The following is a 19720-nucleotide window of genomic DNA, read 5'->3' on the forward strand; positions in this document are numbered from 1 at the left end:
CTGATCATTAAAGACTTGAAAGCTGTTAGCAACTTTTGGGAGGGAGGGAGGGAAGGAAGGAAGGAGGGAGGGAGAGAAGGAAGGAAGGGAGGAGGGAAGGTAGGAGGGAGGGAGGGAAGGAAGGAAGGGAGGAGGGAGGAAGGAAGGGAGGAGGGAGGAAGGAAGGGAGGAGGGAGGGAGGGAGTGAGGAAGGAAGGAAGGAAACATGGAAGGAAGGAAGGAAGGAAGGAAGGGAGGGAGGAAGGAAGGAAGGAAGGAAGGAAGGAAGGAAGGAAGGAAGGAAGGAAGGAAGGAAGGAAGGAAGGGAGGCAAGCAAGCAAGCTAGGAAGGGAGCTAGGGAGGGAGGGAGAGGAGGGCAGAAAAAGGGATGTGTAGAAAAACAGCAAGTAACCAGGAAAGTAGAGAGAGGAAAAATAAAAGGAAGGTAGAGGGAGAGAATGTTCAACTGCATATCTAGGCCTAGTGTTTTAGCGGTAATTATAGTATTGCTTATATTGCTATAGACATAAGGAATAAGCAACACTCTCAGCTGTGATCTCTGGATATATGATTCAGTATAAATACCTTTCCCATTTGCTGTCCAAAATATCTCACTTCACAGCTGGACCCTAGGTGTACCTGTCTGTCCTAAGAAGCAGAGTGAGTGGGCCTCCCCTATGTCCTAGGAGAGCTGAGAGAACCTTGCTCTCAGCCAGGATGCTTGTCTGAGGCCTGGAGATGGCAGCCTGGTCTTCAGGAAAGTCCTAGGGGAGGGTGGAGAATAGGGTGCAGCTGCCAGGGGAGTGTGATATTAGGGGGGAGATCAAGAGTTAAGCTGTGTTTCTCTTTGTACAGAATACAGTAAATTTGGTGGCAAGAAATGAGATGGGTCATTTCTACCTTGTGTACCAGAAGCAGCCACAAGGCAGATTTTCAGTGTGGTGTAGGGCAGGTATGAATCACTGTGCCTGTCCCAGTTGGCACAGTAATAGACCCCAGAGTCACTTTCATTTAGTTTTAGAGGTATAAATTTCTGACTTATCCTTCTACTTCCATAATTATCATGCTTTCCTAGACTGACGCCTGATTCCAACACATCCCTGGAGTGAAGAGGTCATAGCACAGAAGACGCTGTGGGGCCTTCTCCTCCTGGTGTTGGTACCAGTGGATGTAGAAGGTATTTTCTACAGGAAGATCACAGGTGATAACAGCAGATGACCCTGACCCCCTGGTGCCTGACTTTATTCTTGCTTCCAAGTTAGTAGATATCTGACTGGCAGCAATGGGAACAACACAGAATATAATGAGGCATTTCTTAGTATGGCATCCCTTGCAAAAGAAGAAAAAAACCAAACCAAACCAAAACAAAACAAAACCCGTGAGCCTCTCTGTAGGCAGCACACATACCAGGAGACAGGAAAGCTAGAAGCACGGCTAGGTCCACTGCATGCCTTCCTCTCTGGGGTTGTGGAAGGAAAGGAACCAGATGGAGAGGAGCAGAAGACCCTCTCAAAACTCAGGTTCTACTCAACAAGGAAGTGATCTCTGGCACAGAAGGCAGTGGGGGGAGTTGGTCTTCTTGAGTCACAAGCAGAGAGAAGTGACTGAGGATCTACCTTAGGGAACTCCCAAACCTTCCTCCCAGAGGGATGGTACCTGGGAGGACCTGCAGAGGAGCTCCTGCTTCTCTGCTCAGGCCTGTTCTCCAGCGTTGTCTGTGGCAGCTGAGAGCAGGCCCTCTGCAGAAGACAGCCAGGGGCATGGAGAGCTCAAGCCTGCAGCAGAGGGACTGCAAATGTCAAGGAAGCTGACCCCGGAGTCAGCTGGCTCAGCCCTCGGAGGGGGCAGTCCCACAGTAGGCTCGCACCCTGCACTTCAGAGTTGCAGCAGCAAATGCTGATGCCAGGACCTTGTCCTGCCAGGAAGCCTCTGATGAGGGCCCTGAACTGCCTTCCTTTTTGCCTCTGCAGGGCACTTGGAGGCAACCACCCAAGGCCACTCTGAGAAGGGTTGAACCTGCTTTATTAAAAGGACTGAGGATCATGTATGTTGGTGGGTTTGGACTCTCCTGTAAGGTAAATGCGTGTGTCAGGGGGTGGAGGTGGGGAAGGAGTGTCTGTGATCCTGTGGGTGTGATCTCTTTATTAGAGGATTTTTGTTCATTGAAGTAGGTGTATGAGTTGTTGTTGTTGTTGCTGTTGTTTAAGTAGTTCAGGGTGCCATGTCATGCAATATTTGGAATATACATAAACCAAAAACTTGTTATTTACCTGAACTTCCAAATTCCCTGGGTATTGTCTATTTTGTTTGGCAGCCCTACCCTCAGAAAGTGAACTGAGATCTGCAGTGCACCTGGATTCACAGATGGAGATATAGGGGACAAAACAAGTACAGTAATATAATTGTGAAAATTCAGTAGGGTATACACAGATTTTCACCTCCTCTATAAGAAGTGTATAGAGACACACATTTAAAATATGCATAATGAGATGCAGAACAATGTCCCTCTTTGTTGTTGTGTTGGCCCAGCTCAGAGAGTTCAGTTTCTGCTGTCATCACAGCTGGGAATGAGAAAGGGAGGGGGCTCTGGTTGGTCTCCCTCTGCCACTGGACCACACGTGCAGGACATGAAGCTGCCGTAGGAGCAGCTCTGAAAGCTGAGTTCTCAGGGCCTGTTGCAGGAAGTCAGGGACCCCGAATGGAGGGACCTGATGAAGCTGTGGCAGAAGAACATAAATTGTGAAGATTTCATGGACATTTATCAGTTCCCCAAATTAATATTTTTATAATTTCTTACACCTGTCTTTACTGCAGTCTTTGAACATAAATTGTGAAGATTTCATGGACATTTATCACTCCCCCAATCAATACTCTTATAATTTCCTATGCCTGTCTATACTTTAATCTCTTAATCCCGTCATCTTCATAAGCTGAGGATGTATGTCACCTCAGGACTCTGTGATGATTGCATTATCTGTACAAACTGTTTGTAAAACATGTGTGTTTGAACAATATAAAATCTGGGCACCTGAAAAAGAACAGGATAACAGCAATTTTCAGGGAACAAGGGATATAACCATAAGGTCTGACTGCCTGCGGTGTCAGGCAGAACAGAGTCATATTTTTCTTCTTGCAGAAAGCAAATAGGAGAAATATCACTGAATTCTTTTCCCAGCAAGGAATAACCCTGGGGAAAGAATGCATTCCCAGGGGTAGGCCTATTGACGACCACTCTAGGAGTATCTGTCTTATGCGGTTGAAGATAAGGGATGAAATACGCCCTGGTCTCCTGTAGTGCCCTCAGGCTTACTAGGTTGGGGAAATTCCAGCCTGGTGAATTCTAGTCAGACCAGTTTTCTGCTCTCGAATCCTGTTTCCTGGTAAGATGTTTATCAAGATAGTATGTACCCAGTGGGACATGGAAACTCATCAGTAATTCTAATTTTGCCTTGGCCTTGTGATCTTGCTCTGCCTTTCTGCCCTTGTGATCTTTTATTGCCCTTTGAAACATGTGATCTTTGTGACTTACTCCCTATTCATACACCCTTCCCCTTTTGAAATCCCTAATAAAAATTTGCTGGCTTTGCGACTCAGGTGTGCATCATGGAACCTGCCGATATGTGATGTCACTCCCGGTGGCCCAGCTGTAGAATTTCTCTCTTTGTACTTTTTCTCTTTATTTCTCAGACTGGCCAACACTTAGGGAAAACAGAAAATAACCCACATTGAAATATTGGTGGCTTATTCCCCCGATATCTGGCACCCAACAAAATCAGCACCCAATAGGGCTCCTTGTGAAGGAGGGAAGCTTGCCTGCCTTGGAGCATGAAAAAGTCTTTCTGGACAGAAGTCTCACAGTTTAAAAATGGGAAGGCGGAGGATTGAGACCACACTAGAATGCACAGAAAATTCTTAAAACAAAAAAATAATGAGAGAAACTTCATCAGAATATGAAAAGAACTATAAAGCTACAGTGCTGAAGAGAGGGCAATACTAGCACTAGAATGACAGGATTCATGGAACACAGTGAAATGTCCAGAAAGAGAGCCACATGTATATAATATTTTATCATGTGATAAAGTTATACGTTAATATCCACAAGGAAATAGTCAATTATTTAATAAGTTCTCTTTTGGGTATTGGCTCACCATATGTAAACAAATGTTGTTGCATTTCTACCTTACCAGTTACAAATAGTGATTTAGTAGTAATAAAAAGAAAATCATTAGACTTAAACGATGATGAATTGCATACAAATTCTAGGTGAGACTGGCCTCTCTAAGTCTGACATCAAACTAGACACCATAGAAAAATTGATAGATTTTATCGTGTTTTTATCAAAGTTCAGTTCACCAAAAGGTGCCAAGTGTAAATAATAACAAATGAGGAGAAATATCTTCAACACATTTGATAAAGGGTCAGTATCTCTAAAATGGTGTATATTAATTCTTACGACCAATAAGAAAAAAATTAATTTAGTAAATTAACTACCAGAATGTCAGTACCCATATTTACCATCATATTATTATTATTAGTTTTTTTGAGACAGAGTCTCACTCTGTTCTCCAAACTGGACAGCAGTAGTGTGATCTTAGCTAACTGAAAACTCCACCTTCCAGGCTCAAGAGATTCTCCTGCCTCAGCATCCAAAGTAGCTGGGATTACATGTGTGCACCACTACAGCCAGCTAACTTTTTGTACTTTTAGTAGAGACAGGGTTTCACCATGTTAGCTAAACTGGTCGCAGTCTCCTGGCCTAAGTGTTCCTATTGACTGGAATACTCAAATACTGGGATTACAGGCACAAGCCACCGGGCCTGGCCAGTATTATTATTACTAATACAGTAATTATTGTGTAAAAATTCCTGACAGAACAATGATACTATCATTAAATAATGCATAAAAACATTCAAATACATGATATGGATTTCTTTATGCATACTTATGAAGTATGTGCACCTTTAGAAGTAAGACACACAATCCAGACACAGGAAAATAAAAGATTGATTCCAATGTATAAAAACGGAATATCAGAATGAAAATATAAATATGGCATTGAAATAGAAGCAATACATACTCCGCTATGAAAAACAGAGTGAAAAAGCTCAAGTGAACTGATAAAAATAGTTACCTATAGGGTGAGGGAGAAAAGAGGAACAAGAAATCTACAATGGAAGTTAAAATCTTCAAATCCATCTTCTTCTATAATTTTGACTTCAGTTCCGTGTCAATGTTTTATATACACAAAACAAATATGAAACAAAGTAAGACAACAAGTTTCCAAAATATTAAAATGAAAACTGAACAATTAAAGTAGCTGTACCAATGTTGGCATGAACAAATAGAGAAAAATCATTTCAAATGATTTTGTGGAAAAAGTATTTTGATTATGTACCCGAAAAAGGTAAGAAAGAGAGAGAAAAGCAAAGAAGGAAGGAAGAAAAAAAAGAAGGAGAATGGATGGAAGGAAACAAGGGAGGAAGGGATAGAAGGATGGAGCGAGGGAGGGAGGAAGGGAGGGAGAAGAAAATAAAAGCAAGCAAAGAAGTAAGTAAAAGAGAGAATAAAAGGGAGGGCAGAGGGAGAGAATGTTCAACTGCATATCTAGGCCACGTATTTTGGTGGTAATTTTAGTATTGCTTGTATTGTTATAGACATAAGGAAAAAGCACCACTCTCAGCTGTGATCTCTGGACCATGATTGGATACATGATTCAGTAAAAACACCCTCCCCATTTGCTGTCCAAAATATCTTGCTTCACAGCTGGACTCTAGGTGTACCTGTCTGTCCTAGGAAGCAGATTGAGTGGGCCTTGCCCATGTCCTAGGAGAGCTAAGAGAACCTTGCTCTCAGTCAGGCTGCTTAGCTGAGGCCTGGAGATGGCAGCTTGGTCTTCAGGAAAGTTCTGGGGGAGGGTGGCGAATAGGCGGCAGCTGCTGCCAGGGGAATGCGATATTAGGGAGTTAAGCTGTGTTTCTCTTGTTCAGCATACAGTAAATTTGGTGGCAGGAAGTGAGAGGGGGTGGCTCTATCTTGTGTACTAGAAGCAGTCACACGGCAGATTTTCAGTGTGGTGTTCAGCAGGTCTGAATCACTGTGCCTGTCCCAGGTGGCACAGTAATAGACCCCAGAATCATTTTCAATTAGATTTCGCAGTATCAATATCCAACTCCACCTTGTGCGTGTATGAGTATAATACTTTCCTAGACTGAGTCCTGATTCCAACACATCCCTTGAGTTGGAGACGTCATAGTATAGAAGACGCTGTGGGGCCTTCCCCTCCTGGTGTAGGTACCAGTGGATGTAGAAGTTACTGTCTCCGGAAAAATCACAAGTTATTTCAGCAGATGACCCAGTTGGCCTGGTGACTGACTTTGTTCTCCCTTCCAAGTTGGAAGATTTCTGACTGGCTGCAATGGAAACAACACAAAATATAATGAGGCATTCCTTAGTGTGGCACCCCTTGCAAAAGAAGAAAACAAAACCAAACAGAACCTATGAGCCTCTCTGTAGGCAGCACACTCACCAGGAGACAAGAAAGCTAGAAGCAGGGCTAGGGCCCACTGCATGCCTTCCTCTCTGGGACCTTGGAAGGAAAGGGACAAGATGAAGAGGAGCAGAAGACCCTCTCAAAACTAAGGTGCCACTCAACAAAAAGTGATCCCTAGCACAGAAGACAGCAGGAGGAGCTGGTCTTCCTGAGACACAGGCAGAGAGAAGTGACTGAGGATCTGTCTTAGGGGACTCCCAAGCCTTCCTTCCAGAAGGGGTGGTGCCTGGGAAGACCTACAGAGGAACGCCTGCCTCTCTGCTCAGGTCCGTTCTCCAGCGCCCTCCTGTGGCCACTGAGAGCAGGCCGTCTGCAGAAGAGAGCCCAGGGCATGGAGCGCTCAGGCCTCCAGCAGAGGGACTGCAGATGTAGGGGAAGCTGACCCCCCAGTTAACAGGCTCAGAACTTGGAGGGGGCAGTCCCACAACAGGCTCACATCCTGCCTTTCAGACTTGCAGCAGCTAATGCTGATGCTAGGGCCTTGTCCTGACAGGAAGCCTCTGATTAGGGCCCTGAACTGCCTTCCTTTTTGCATCTGCAGACACATGGAGGCAACCACTCAAGGCCACTCTGAGAAGGGTTGAACCTGCTTTATTAAAAGGACTGAGGATCAGTACGTTGGTGGGTGTTGGACTCTGCTCTAAGATAAATGGGTGTATGTGTGTCTGTGGGGGCGGGGGGTGGGGGGTGCCTGTGATCCTGTGGGTGTGATCTCTTTTTTAGAGGATTTTTGTTCGTTAAAGTAGGAGTCTGAGGTTTCTTTCTTTCTTTCTTTCTTTTTTTTAAGTAGTACTGGGTGCCATATAATGTAATATTTGGAACATACTTAAACTAAAAACTTGTCATGTACCTGAACTTCCAAATTGTCTGGTATTGAATATTTTATTTCTCAGCCCTACCCTCAGAAAGCAGACTGAGATCTGCAGTGCACCTGGATTCACAGATGGAAATATAGGGGACAAAACAAGTAGAGTAATATAATTGTGAAAATTCAGTCGGGCATACACAGATTTTCACCTCCTCTATAAGAAGCACATAGAGATACACGTTTGAAATATGCGTAATGAGATGTAGAACAATGTCCCTCTCGGTGGTGGTGTCCTAGCTCAGAGTGTTAAGTTTCTCCTGTCATCTCAGCTGGGAATAAGAAAGGGAGGAGGCTCCGGTTGGTCTCCCTCTGCCTCTGGACCACACGTGCAGGACGTGACGCTGCCATAGGAGCAGCTCTGAAAGATGAGTTCTCGGGGTCATTGTGAAGGAAGCAAGCATGCCTGCCTCGGAGCGTGAAAAAGTCTTGCTGGATAGAAGGCTCACGGTTCAAAAATGGGAAGGGAGAGGATTGAGATCACACTAGAATGCACAGAAAATTCTTAAAAGAAAAAAATAATGAGAGAAACCTCATCAGAATATGAAAAGAACTATGAAGCTACAGTGCTGAAGAGAGGGCAATACTGGCACTAGAATGACAAGATTCAAGGAACACAGTGGAAAATCCAGAAAGAGAGCCACATGTATGTAATATTTTCTCATGTGATAAAGTTATATGTTAATATCCACAAGGAGATAGTCAATTAATAAGTTCTCTTTTGGGTATTGACTTACCATATGTAAACAAATATTGTTGCATTTCTACCTTACCAGTCACAAATACTGACTTACATGTAATAAAAAGAAAATCATTAGACTTAAATGATGATGAATTGCATACAAATTCTAGGTGAGACTGGCCTCTCTAAGCCTGATGTCAAAATAGAGACCCTAGAAAAATTGATAGATTTTTTTTTCAAAGTGCAATTCGCCAAAAGTTGTCAAATAAAATAATAACATAGGAGAAGATATAGTTCAACACATTTGATAAAGGGTCAGTTTCTCTAAAATGGTGTATATTAAGTCTTTCATACCAACGAGAAAAAATTAATCTTCCAAAAGGAAAATAGGTCAAGAGTGTGACAAGGCAATTCACAAAAGAAGAACTGTAAATGACCCATAATGTTGTAAAAAATGCAAGTACTCCTAAAGATGGGGGAATGCAAACTGAATTAACAAATCTCCTTTTCGGAATTGCAGAGCTTGGATTCCAATCATTATCAAGTTAAAGTATGTGACTTAGGGAATGTTAATTAATCCCCAAATTTCTAATGTTAACTTCAACAGTACTTTAAACCTTTGATGAAGTTTCTGTATAGATTAAATAAAATAGAAAGTAATGAACTTAGTAAATTAACTACCAGAATGTCAGTACCCATATTTACCATCAATATTATTATTATTATTAACTTTTTTGAGACAGTGTCTCACTCTGTTGCCCAAACTTGATAGCAGTAGTGTGATCTTAGCTCACTGAATCTTTACCTTCCAGGTTCAAGTGATTCTCCTGCCTCAGCATCCAAAGTAGCTGGGATTACATGTGTGCACCACTACAGCCGGCTAATTTTTTGTATTTTTAGTAGAGACAGGGTTTCACCATGTTGGCTAAGCTGATCGCAATCTCCTGGCCTCAAGTGATCCTAACAACCGGACTACCCAAATGCTGGGATTACAGGATGAGCCACCAGGCCTGGCCAGTATTATTATTACTAATACAGTAATTATTGTATAAAAATTCCTGATAGACCAATGATGCCATCATTAAATAATCAATGCATAAAACATTCAAATACATGATACGGATTTCTTTATGCATACTTATGACGTATGTGCACCTTTAGGAGTCAGACACCAGATCCAGACACGGGAAAATAAGAGATTGATTAAAATGTATAAAAACCAAATATAGGAACAAAAATATAAATATGTCATTTAAATAGAGTTGATACATACTGCGCTATGACAAACAAAGTTAAAAAGTTCAAGAAAACTGATAAAAATATTTTTACCTATAGGGTGAGGGAGAAAAGAGGAACGAGAACTCTACAATGGATGCTAAAATCTTCAAATGCATCTTCTATAATTTTGACTTCAGTTCCATGTAAATGTTTTATATATACAAAACAAATATGAAACAAAACAAACTAACACAACAAATTTCCAAAATGTAAAAATGAAGACTGAACATTTAAAGTAGCTGTATCAATGTTGGCACGAACAAATAGAGAAAAATCATTTCAAATGATTTTGTGGAAAAAGTAGTCTGATTATGTACCCAAAAAGGAAAGAAAGAGAGAGAAAAGCAAGGAAGGAAGGAAGGAAAGAAACGGAGAATGGATGGAAGGAAGGAAGAACGGGGGAGGGAGGGAAGATGGAAGGGAAGGAAGAAGGGAGGGAGGGAGAGAAAAATAATAAAAGCAAACATGGAAGTAAGAAAGGAGGACGAAGATAAAAGGGAGGGCAGAGGGCGAGAATGTTCAACTGCATATGTAGGCCTAGTGTTTTGGTGGTCATTATAGTATTGCGTATATTGTTATGGACATAAGGAATAAGCGCCACTCTCAGCTGTGATCTCTGGACCATGATTGGATACATGATTCAGTAAAAACACCCTCCCCATTTGCTGTCCAAAATATCTTGCTTCACAGCTGGACTCTAGGTTTACCTGTCTGTCCTAGGAAGCAGATTGAGTGGGCCTTGCCCATGTCCTAGGAGAGCTAAGAGAACCTTGCTCTCAGTCAGGCTGCTTAGCTGAGGCCTGGAGATGGCAGCTTGGTCTTCAGGAAAGTTCTGGGGGAGGGTGGCGAACAGGCGGCAGCTGCTGCCAGGAGAATGTGATATTAGGGGGAGGTCAGGAGTTAAGCTGTGTTTCTCTTTGTACAGAATACAGTAAATTCAGGGCAGGAAATAAGAGTTGGCTGGTCTATCTTACCAGAAGCAACCACAGGCAGATTTTTAGTGTGGTGTAGGGCAGGTCTGAATCATGGTGCCTGTCCCAGGTGGCACAGTAATAGACCCCAGAATCATTTTCAATTAGATTTTGCAGTCTCAAATTCCAGCTCTTCCTTGTGCTTGCAGTATCGTACTTTCCTGGACTGATTCCTGATTCCAACACAACCTTGAAGTAGTAGGAGTCATAGTACAGAAGACGCTGTGGGGCCTTCCCCTCCTGGTGTAGGTACCAGTGGATGTAGAAGTTACTGTCTCCGGAAAAATCACAAGTTATTTCAGCAGATGACCCAGCTGGCCTGGTGACTGACTTTGTTCTCCCTTCCAAGTTGGAAGATTTCTGACTGGCTGCAATGGAAACAACACAAAATATAATGAGGCATTCCTTAGTATGGCACCCCTTGCAAAAGAAGAAAACAAAACAAAACAGAACCTATGAGCCTCTCTGTAGGCAGCACACTCACCAGGAGACAGGAGAGCTAGAAGCAGGGCTAGGGCCCACCGCATGCCTTCCTCTGTGGGGCCTTGGAAGGAAAGGGGTCAGATGAAGAGGAGCAGAGGAACCTCTCAAAATTCAGGTGCCACTCAACAAGGAAGTGATCCCTAGCATAGAAGACAGTAGGAGGACCAGGCAGAGAGAAGTGACTGAGGATCTGTCTTAGGGGACTCCCATGCCTTCCTTCCAGAAGGGGTGGTGCCTGGGAGGACCAGCAGAGGAGCTCCTGCCTGTCTGCTCAGGTCCATTCTCCAGCGCCCTCCTTTGGCCACTGAGAGCAGGCCCTATGCAGGAAATAGCCAGGGGCATGGAGAGCTCAGGCCTGCAGCAGAAGGAGTGCAGATGTGGGGAAAGCCGACCCTGGCGCCAGCTGGCAATGGCCCTTGGGAGAGGGCAGTCCCACAGCAGGTTCACAATCTGCTCTTCCGAGTTGCAGCAGCCAACACTGCTGCCAGGACCTGTCCTGTCAGGAAGCTTCTGATTAGGGCCCTGAATCACCTTCCTTTTCACATTTGCAAGTCCACTTGGAGGCAACCACCCAGGGCCACTCTGAGAAGACTTGAACCTGCTTTATTAACAGGACTGAGGGTCAGGCATGTTGGTTTACCTTGCACTCTGCTCAAAGAAAAACAATGGCAGTGGCTCTCACTAACCATCAGTAGGACATTGTAAGCACCAAAAGAATAACACCTGCACAAAATCTTGAAAACCATAGTACAGCAATTCCTCAAAAATCTAGAACTAGAAATACCATTTGTCCCGGTCATCCCATTACTGGATATATACCCAAAGGATTATAAATCATGCTGCTATAAAGACACATGCACACATATGTTTATTGTGGCACTATTCACAATAGCAAAGACTTGGAACCAACCCAAATGTCCACCAATGATAGACTGGATTAAGAAAATGTGGCACATATACACCACGGAAAGCTATGCAGCCATAAAAAAGGATGGGTTCATGTCCTTTGTAGGGACATGGATGAAGCTGGAAACCATCATTCTCTGCAAACTATCGCAAGGCCAAAAAACCAAACAACGCATTTTCTCACTCATAGGTGGGAATTGAACAATGAGAACACTTGGACACAGGAAGGAGAACATCACATACCGGACCTGTCGTGGGATGGGGGGAGGGGGGAGGGATAGCATTAGGAGATATACCTAATGTAAATGACGAGTTAATGGGTGCAGTAAACCAACATGGCACATGTATACATATGTAACAAACCTGCACATTGTGCACATGTACCCTAGAGCTTAAAGTATAATATAAAAAAAAGAAAAAAAGAAAAACATAGTATAGCAAAATAAAGTCTTCTCTGGAGGTTTCTAAGACACTATCTCATTCTGAAAACAGAAAAGGAAATAATCAAACATTTACATTGCCAGTTCTGTACAAACTACTTTTCAGAATACCACAGAGTTTAAGAACGAAAGTTTTTTTTTTTTTTTTTTGGAGTCTTACTCTATGGCCCAGACTGGAGTACAGTGGCATGATCTCAGCTCACTGCAATCTCTGCCTCCCGGGTTCAAGCGATTCTCCTGCCTCAGCCTCCCAAGTAGCTAGGATTACAGGCACATGCCACCACACCCAGTTAATTTTTATATTTGTAATAGAGACAGGGTTTCACCATGTCGGCCAGGCTGGTCTTGAACTCCTGACCTCAAGTGACCCACCCACCTCGGCCTTCCAAAGTGCTGGGATTACAGGCATGAGTCACTGTGCCCGGCCGAATGAAAGTTCTTTTGTGGAAGTATTACGACCAATAAATTTAGGAGAAATGTTAAAATGAGAATATTAGCGCTATGCAACCCTAATGATATATTGAATTTAGACAACTACCATGAATTGCTTTATAGCTTTCATGTGCACTGGCTGTATTTCTGTCTCTACTATTCTATTTCTCTATCTCCTGCATTGCTTTCTATCACTATGTTCTTCCGTCTCTGTCTTTATGTCCATATTTCTTTTTTCTCTGTCCCGTTGCTGTTCATCCCTTTACATTTTTCTTCTATAGCCCCCTCTTACAGCTCAGTCTCCTCTATTTTGCTTTAGTGCTCCTGTTTCTTAGTCTTTCTCTTCATATCTCTATATTTCTGTCTCTATCTGCCTATCTCTATTCATCTCTTTTTCTATTTCTCTATTTGTATCTCTCCTATCTATTTACTTTCTACCTCTTTCTCTCCTCCTCTCTTTCCATTTCTTCCTATGGTCACAATAGCTCCTTTAAAGTCTTTGTTATTCCAACACCTGTGTCATGTCAAGATTAGCATCTGTTGTTTGGCTTTTCCGTTTGGAGACGCTAAGATTTTCCTCGTTCTCCACATGCGGAGTAATTTCGGATTAAATCCCGCACACTTTGAATATCATGTTATAGAGCTCTGGGCATTGTTTAAATATTACACAGAATGTGGAGGGGTTTGTTGTTGTTGTTGTTGTTGTTGTTGTTGTTGTTGTTAGCAGGCAACTGACCCAGTTAGGGATTACAAGTTCCTACTTGTGTTTGGTGGGCAGTTCCCCTCGGTCCGTTTTCCAGCCTTTGCAGTGCTTGTCAGATCCCTCCTGTGTGTGCGCCACCCAGTGGCCATTCTGGGACCTGGGCAGTGCCTACTCCTGCTTCGGTTTGCAAGGCCTTTGGATTTGGAGCTGTTTGGGGTCGTGTTTATGCATGCACAGCTAGTGGGTGAGCCGAGTCCAGACATCATTGCATGATGTTTCTTTCTTAATCTTCCTCCCTCTGCACGCTCTGCAATACTGTCTAGTTCTTTCTAGTCCCCTCCAGTCCTCTGGCTGGACAGGTGTGGCTTTAGTACACTGCATTTTCCCACCATTGTGTCTGACTCCAGGGCCAAGTAGTAAGAGGATATAGAGAGAACAAAAGTCACCAGGATTCTCTCTCAGGGCCACAACTTCCCTGGTCAGAGAGAAGGATCCCTTTCGTAAGAGGTTTAGGCTCCTGGCTCACCATAGCTGCTGCCACTGCCACTCAGATTGCCTGGGGGCTGCAGGAGAATGGAAAAGGACGAGAAAGAGAAAACCAGGGCTCTCTGACCACAGAGAGTCCCCCTTTCTCTCTGTCCTCACCTGGTGTACAGTTCTGCATTACTGATTATTTTTGAGTACAGGCCAGGGGATAATTGAGGAAAAATAAATAAGAAACTTACTGTGAATTCACAGTGCTTCACTTTCCCATTTCCTCCTCCAATTGACTTGCTATTGTTTATTTTTCAAAGTCCTCAGATTCAGGGTTCATAGTTGCATTTGTGAGTCAGACAAGGCAGAGTGGGCTCACTGCAAATTTCCCAGAAGTGGAACTCATTCGTAATAATTCAAAGCGCCTTCGATTAAGAGGCGCCGCGTATTCCCCCAGCCTTTTTTTTTTTTTTTTTTTTTTTTTTTTTTTTTTTTTTTTTTATACAAAAAGAACTCATAGGCCTCCGGTTCTGAATCGAGGCCTCAAGTGGCCTGATGTGCTCTTCGCTTTCTGTCATTGTCATTAGAATAAATCCAGGCTAGCCTGCTGGAGGATGAAACCCTGTGTGTAGTGGAGCTGATTTATTCGGACCCAGGCCCTTTGACCAGGCAGTCCCCCTCCCAGCTCACCCAGCAGCTGCCTGACATGTGGCCAAGCCCAACCAAGATCAGATGAGCTTGGTTTAGATCAGCAGAACAGCCTAGCAAACCTATGCACTTATAAGAATTCGTAGATGATTCTTGTGCTAAGCTACTGAGTTTGGGATATTTGCTACATGGCGTTATTCTGGCAATAGTATGGATAGACAGACAGATAGAATATATAAAGAGAAAAGGAAAGCTAGAAATACACATTTTTCTTTTCTTTTTTTTCTTTTGAAATGGAGTCTCGCACTGTCACCCAGGCTGGAGTGCAGTGGCGTGATCTCAGCTTACCGCAAGCTCCGCCTTCTGGGTTCATGCCATTCTTGCCTCAGCCTCCCAAGTAGCTGGGACTACAGGTGCCTGCCACCATCTTTCGCTAGTTTTTTTGTATGTAAATACATATAATATTTTATATAACATATTATACATGTATACATACAATTATATATTATTTTTAACAATATATAAATTGTATATTTCTTTATTTTTCTCTTTATATATATTTTTCTATCTCAATGTTTACCACTATTTCTGTATATTTACCTCTATCCTCCTAACACTGCCGCACTCTGTGTGTGTACGTGTAAGCTTCTGTCTCCACAGGTCTATCGTTCTCTCTCTCCCTATCCCTTCCGCTAACTCCAGTTCTCTCTTCTTGTATCTTTCCCTATTTCTCTGTCTCTCTCGGTCCCTGTCCCTTTCCCTGTCCCTATATTTTTATCACAGCCTCTCTCTCTTCTCTGTTGTTTTCTCACTCCATCTTCTCTCCCTCCCTCTCTCTCTGTTTCTCTATCCCTCTGTCTCTCACCCTCTCTCTGTGTGTTTTGTCTTTCTGTCTCTGTTTTCTCTCTTTCTTCCGGTCATAATAGAGACCTATTCCTCTCTCTGTGTCTCTGTCTCTCGCTCTTTTTGCCTGTATGGCCACTGTCCCAATCATTTTCTTTCCTTCTCACTTCCACTCTGCTCTCTATTCCTCTTCATCTTTCTAGTTTCTGTTGCCATCACTGCCTCTATATCACTCCCTCTCCCTCTTCATATTAACCTCTGTCCCCTCTTGTGTCTCTCCTTTTGTCTCTATGAAGTCCTCCTTGCCAGTCTTCTGGACGCCTGAGGGTGTGATCGGCTCACTATGGTGGGAGACAGATGCAAACTCACAGATGTAAAAGTTCTTCTGCTTCTCCTCATAATTGTACCTTTACCTATCAAGAGGTCAGAATTATGATGATGATGATAGAAGAATTGTTAAAAAAAAAAAAAAAAAGTAGCACTGCCTTGGGGAGAAAGTTCTAGTATGTAGACAGTTGCTTACATTTCTGTTTCAGTCTGCTGTGAGATGTTCCCTAGCAACATTTTGGGAAATAATCTTCTTACTAAGAATTATTAGAATTTCTTCATCTCTAAATGGTTATCTGGGCTCTCTGTATCACTTTGTGACCACAGTGATGCAGGACAGTAGTGTTTTCAATGAGCTTAAGGGGGCACACACTTCAGTATCAAGAGCACACAGCACAAGGCCTGGAACATAGTAGGCATTTAATGTGTATCAGTGAGGCTGGGCACAGTGGCTCATACCTGTAATCCCAGCACTGTGGGAGGCTGAGGCAGGCAGATAAGGCAGTTAAGCCTAGGAGTTTCAGACCAGCCTGAGAAACATGGTGAAACCCAGTCTCTAGAAAAAATACAAACATTTAGCTGGGTATGATGGCATATGCCTGTAGTCTGAACTACTTGGGAGTCTGAGGTGGGAGGATCACTTGAGTCTGGGAGGTCAAGGCTGCAGTGAGCTGTGATCGTGCCACTGTACTCCAGCCTGGGCAACACAGAGTGAGACCCTGTCTCAAATATATGCATATTTGAATGGGATAAATTATCAGGTGTGTAGTTTAGAAGGCTTTTATAAGGGTGTCAATAAAGCTGGATTATATAACGTGTGTTCTTTCCATAGAAAATTAAAAGGAAAAATGACAAATTCTGCAAAGAACAGGATTTTAATCTGGTCAGTCTGGGCTGGGGCATAGATGGGAATGAGTAACTCATGCACATCGTCACTGATCATCCTGGACTAAAATAGGAGTGGACAATGGAGAAGATACGAAGCCAGAGTGGGTGGAGGAAGGTGCCCAGTTTATGTTCCTGTGTCCTGTGCTGCTCACAGGGTCCTGCATGTTCCCAGAAAACAGCAGCATCTCCTGCCAGTGTTGTGGCCAGGCTGTATCAGGCACCGTTTCCAGGGAAGTGTGTCGCAGAAACCTCAGCCAAAGCTTCACTTCCTGCCTGCTCTGTCCACCGGCCCTGTGGCTGCCTGGTGCCCTGGGAGTGATCTCATCATGGGCCTCAGCCCAGGATGAGCAGCCAAGAATGCAGTCCCACAGACAGTGTGCGGAAGGGAGAGGTTACTTCTCAAGATGGAGCTGCCAAATAGGGACACTCCCGAGAGTTTGACCTGAGAACTTTTAGCTCCAAGAATGTATTGCTTTGGAAAAGGCAGAATAAAAATCCAAGCACTGCCGCTTAGAGGTTGTATGTCCTTGGGAAAGTCACTGCATGTGACAATAATAACCTTTACCCTGGATACACCATTCATCTCCTGGGGCCAGGGATTGTGCCACCTCATTCATTTCTAAACTAAATGGTATCTAAGCTAGTCTTTGCCACAATTTAATTCTTACAATAATACTCCAAAGGAGATACTATCAACCACATTTCACAGATGAGAGAACTGGAATCTTAAAAAGGTTAAACTCTTCAAGGTCATTTGACAAGTAAATAGTGGAGCCCGGATTTCAACTGAAGTCTAACTAATTCCAAAATCCTGGCTACCAGCCATTTTATATTCATATATATGCATAAATATTTTAATATAAATTATATAGCATATAATATGTATACGTATGTCATATGTATATAATATTATATATATTTCTTTTTAAGCTATAAAGTATAAGAGATCATGAAGAAAATTTCAGAAAGATTTTAGAAACTCAAGGGTCACTCTCTGATGTCAGTAAGCAAACAGCCTAAGATACTGTTGAATAGTATTCATTCAGTTAATTATGGTGGACCTCAAAAAGTCATAGAAATTTCCTCTAGCATTGTTAAGTAAATAGCGAATGGCCTTTTATTAAAAGACTAATTTTTAACATGATAACAGAAATTCTTGATCCATTAAATGATAGCAAACACCCTTTGAGTGTCAAACATTGCATATATTTATTCTTTTCCCGCAAGCATAAAGTAGGTGTTACTTATCCCCATTTTTCAGATGAAATTGAAGCTGACAGAGGTTAAATAACTCCTCGAGGTCACTTAGCTAATAAAGAGCACACCAAGAATTTGAACCAAACTGATCAGTCTCCAGAGCCTGTGCCATAAGGGAACTGCTTGGCTGTTTATGATTCAGGGATTAATTTCTGTCTTCATGAAGCTGCTGCATTTTAATACAAAATATGTTATATTTCCTATTTGTTTTCAACTCCCAGCTTGATGCTTTAAAAGTAGAGTGTTTTGAATGCATTGTTATTTGTACTAACATCTAGCACCCCCTCCTGGCCATTTGAGGCATAGCATACGTGTTATATTCCCCAATATTAGACCCCAGTAAGTGGTGTCTGTTAACAGCAAAGACTTAGTATAATGAATGGAAAGGGCCCCAAACGCAAGGCAGGTTCCAACTGCACACCTTATGTGCTGGATAGTTTTAGGCAAGAGACTCCTTCTTGCAGGGTTGTCATTTCCCCCGCCTCAAAATCAGAGGAGTGGGTGATGGTTTTGGTTTCCTCCAGCTCTAATTGTGATTGTCAATTGAATTGATAAACTGGTTATTGAAACAATAGGTGTAGTGAAATGAACAACGGAAGTTTCCTATTTTTATTTTGATCCAATAATAAGGCATGTTTTTTGCTTCCTCTTGACTCAACACTGCTGTAGGAAAGTTCTATTCTACATATATTCCTTAACAAAAACACATTGATCCCTGAAGGTCTTCGGAATGTTTGGGTAGCCAATGGGGTTGCAGCCCAGCCTGGCCACTACACGAGGCCCATGACTCCAACAAACTTATTTTAGGCCAGTGTAAATGCAATGCTCAAAAATCCCACCTAAGAAGGATGGGAACACTGGGGTTTGTGCAGGTAACACGCAGGTGTGTGCACACGTCCCCAAGAATACACACACACATACATGGACACAACTGCAATCGATACAAAAGGCTGAACTGTGCTGATTCTTACAGGTACTTGGTTCTGGCGCAGTCTGGAACAAAAGAAAAGACCCTTAGTCAATCCAATCTAAACATGCATACAAAATAGAATTCCTACCATGCTTCGATATTATCTATTTATAATTTTCAATGTTTTAATGTTTTGTGGTCTTAAAAATTACAGGAATTATTATCAATGTACCTAATGTGCCTTGACTCTGAAGGACATGGTCATTACCTGTGGTTTGGAAAATGTTTGGGCTAAAAGACAAGTTCTCCTCTTCTCATTTTTATATCACAGAGCTGCATGGTAGCTTGGATCAATGCCTGAATCCTGTGTTCCTGAGTGCAGAGCATCTTTGCTCTGGGTGAGCTTTGACCACCCTGGAGAAGAAGGCTGCTGCAGCGGTGGAACAAAGCCAAGACCAATGGCCAGCGGCCAAGGCCAGCCAGATGGTTCTGTGCTGGCAGCCGGCGTACATGGATTTTACCTGAAGAAAAATGTCACGTTTTCCACAGACAACTGAAGAAAAGGAGCTCTTTGGATTACCTTAATCATGATTTAGTCACTGGAACCTCTGTCTGTGGATCGTCCAAAATTAAGTCTCAAAGCTAAAATATGAGGCTTCAATGAGTTATCCTGAAATCAGTGCTTGATATCTTCTTGCTTTTTGCTTGTTTTTTTTTTAAATCTTAATTCTCTTATTTTTCTGTCATATTTATCAGTGCCTCGTACATTATCACCATTATCCATGCCAGTTACCTATAGTTTTGCATGTTTGTTTTTTATTTTACTCTTTTTTCTCCTTCATTCCCTATTCCTGTTCCCCCATCGGTGCCCAGTCTAAATGTATTTGATATCTGTCCTTAGAGCCTCCATATCTGTGAAGACTAGAGTCATTCACTTCCTCACATTTCAGTAACGGTGGACCACATGTACCACAGTCCCATGAGATAACAGTGGTGCACAAACATTCCTGTCACCGAGTGACATCGTAGCCATCATAATGTCACAACACATGACTCACACTTGTGGTGACCCTGGTGTAAACAA

General features: G+C 42.8%; 1 long non-coding RNA gene and 3 gene segments (V, D, J or C); 1 reads left to right on the forward strand and 3 right to left on the reverse strand.

Annotated features, from left to right (window-relative positions):
* LOC104662900 overlaps window positions 1-6177 on the reverse strand; it is a 117678-nt gene extending 111501 nt beyond the window's left edge.
* The window catches only part of LOC104662902, a 66537-nt gene extending 59887 nt beyond the window's left edge, over window positions 1-6650 (reverse strand).
* Window positions 1859-19428, forward strand: LOC115898348. Of its 2 annotated transcripts, none has more exons than XR_004058071.1 (2): window positions 1859-2054; window positions 18968-19428. It is a non-coding gene; the product is annotated as an uncharacterized LOC115898348 (long non-coding RNA). The 2 variants fall into 2 exon arrangements; XR_004058070.1 differs by lacking the exon at window positions 1859-2054 and adding an exon at window positions 6870-7150.
* LOC104669419 lies at window positions 9950-11214 on the reverse strand. The segment is given in 2 exon segments: window positions 9950-10693; window positions 10810-11214. Coding segments are annotated over 2 exon segments (417 nt in total).
* Window positions 19429-19720: the final 292 nt, after the last annotated feature.

This window comes from Rhinopithecus roxellana, chromosome 6, assembly GCF_007565055.1.
Source record: "Rhinopithecus roxellana isolate Shanxi Qingling chromosome 6, ASM756505v1, whole genome shotgun sequence".
In the NCBI taxonomy this organism is placed as follows: Eukaryota; Metazoa; Chordata; class Mammalia; order Primates; family Cercopithecidae; genus Rhinopithecus; species Rhinopithecus roxellana.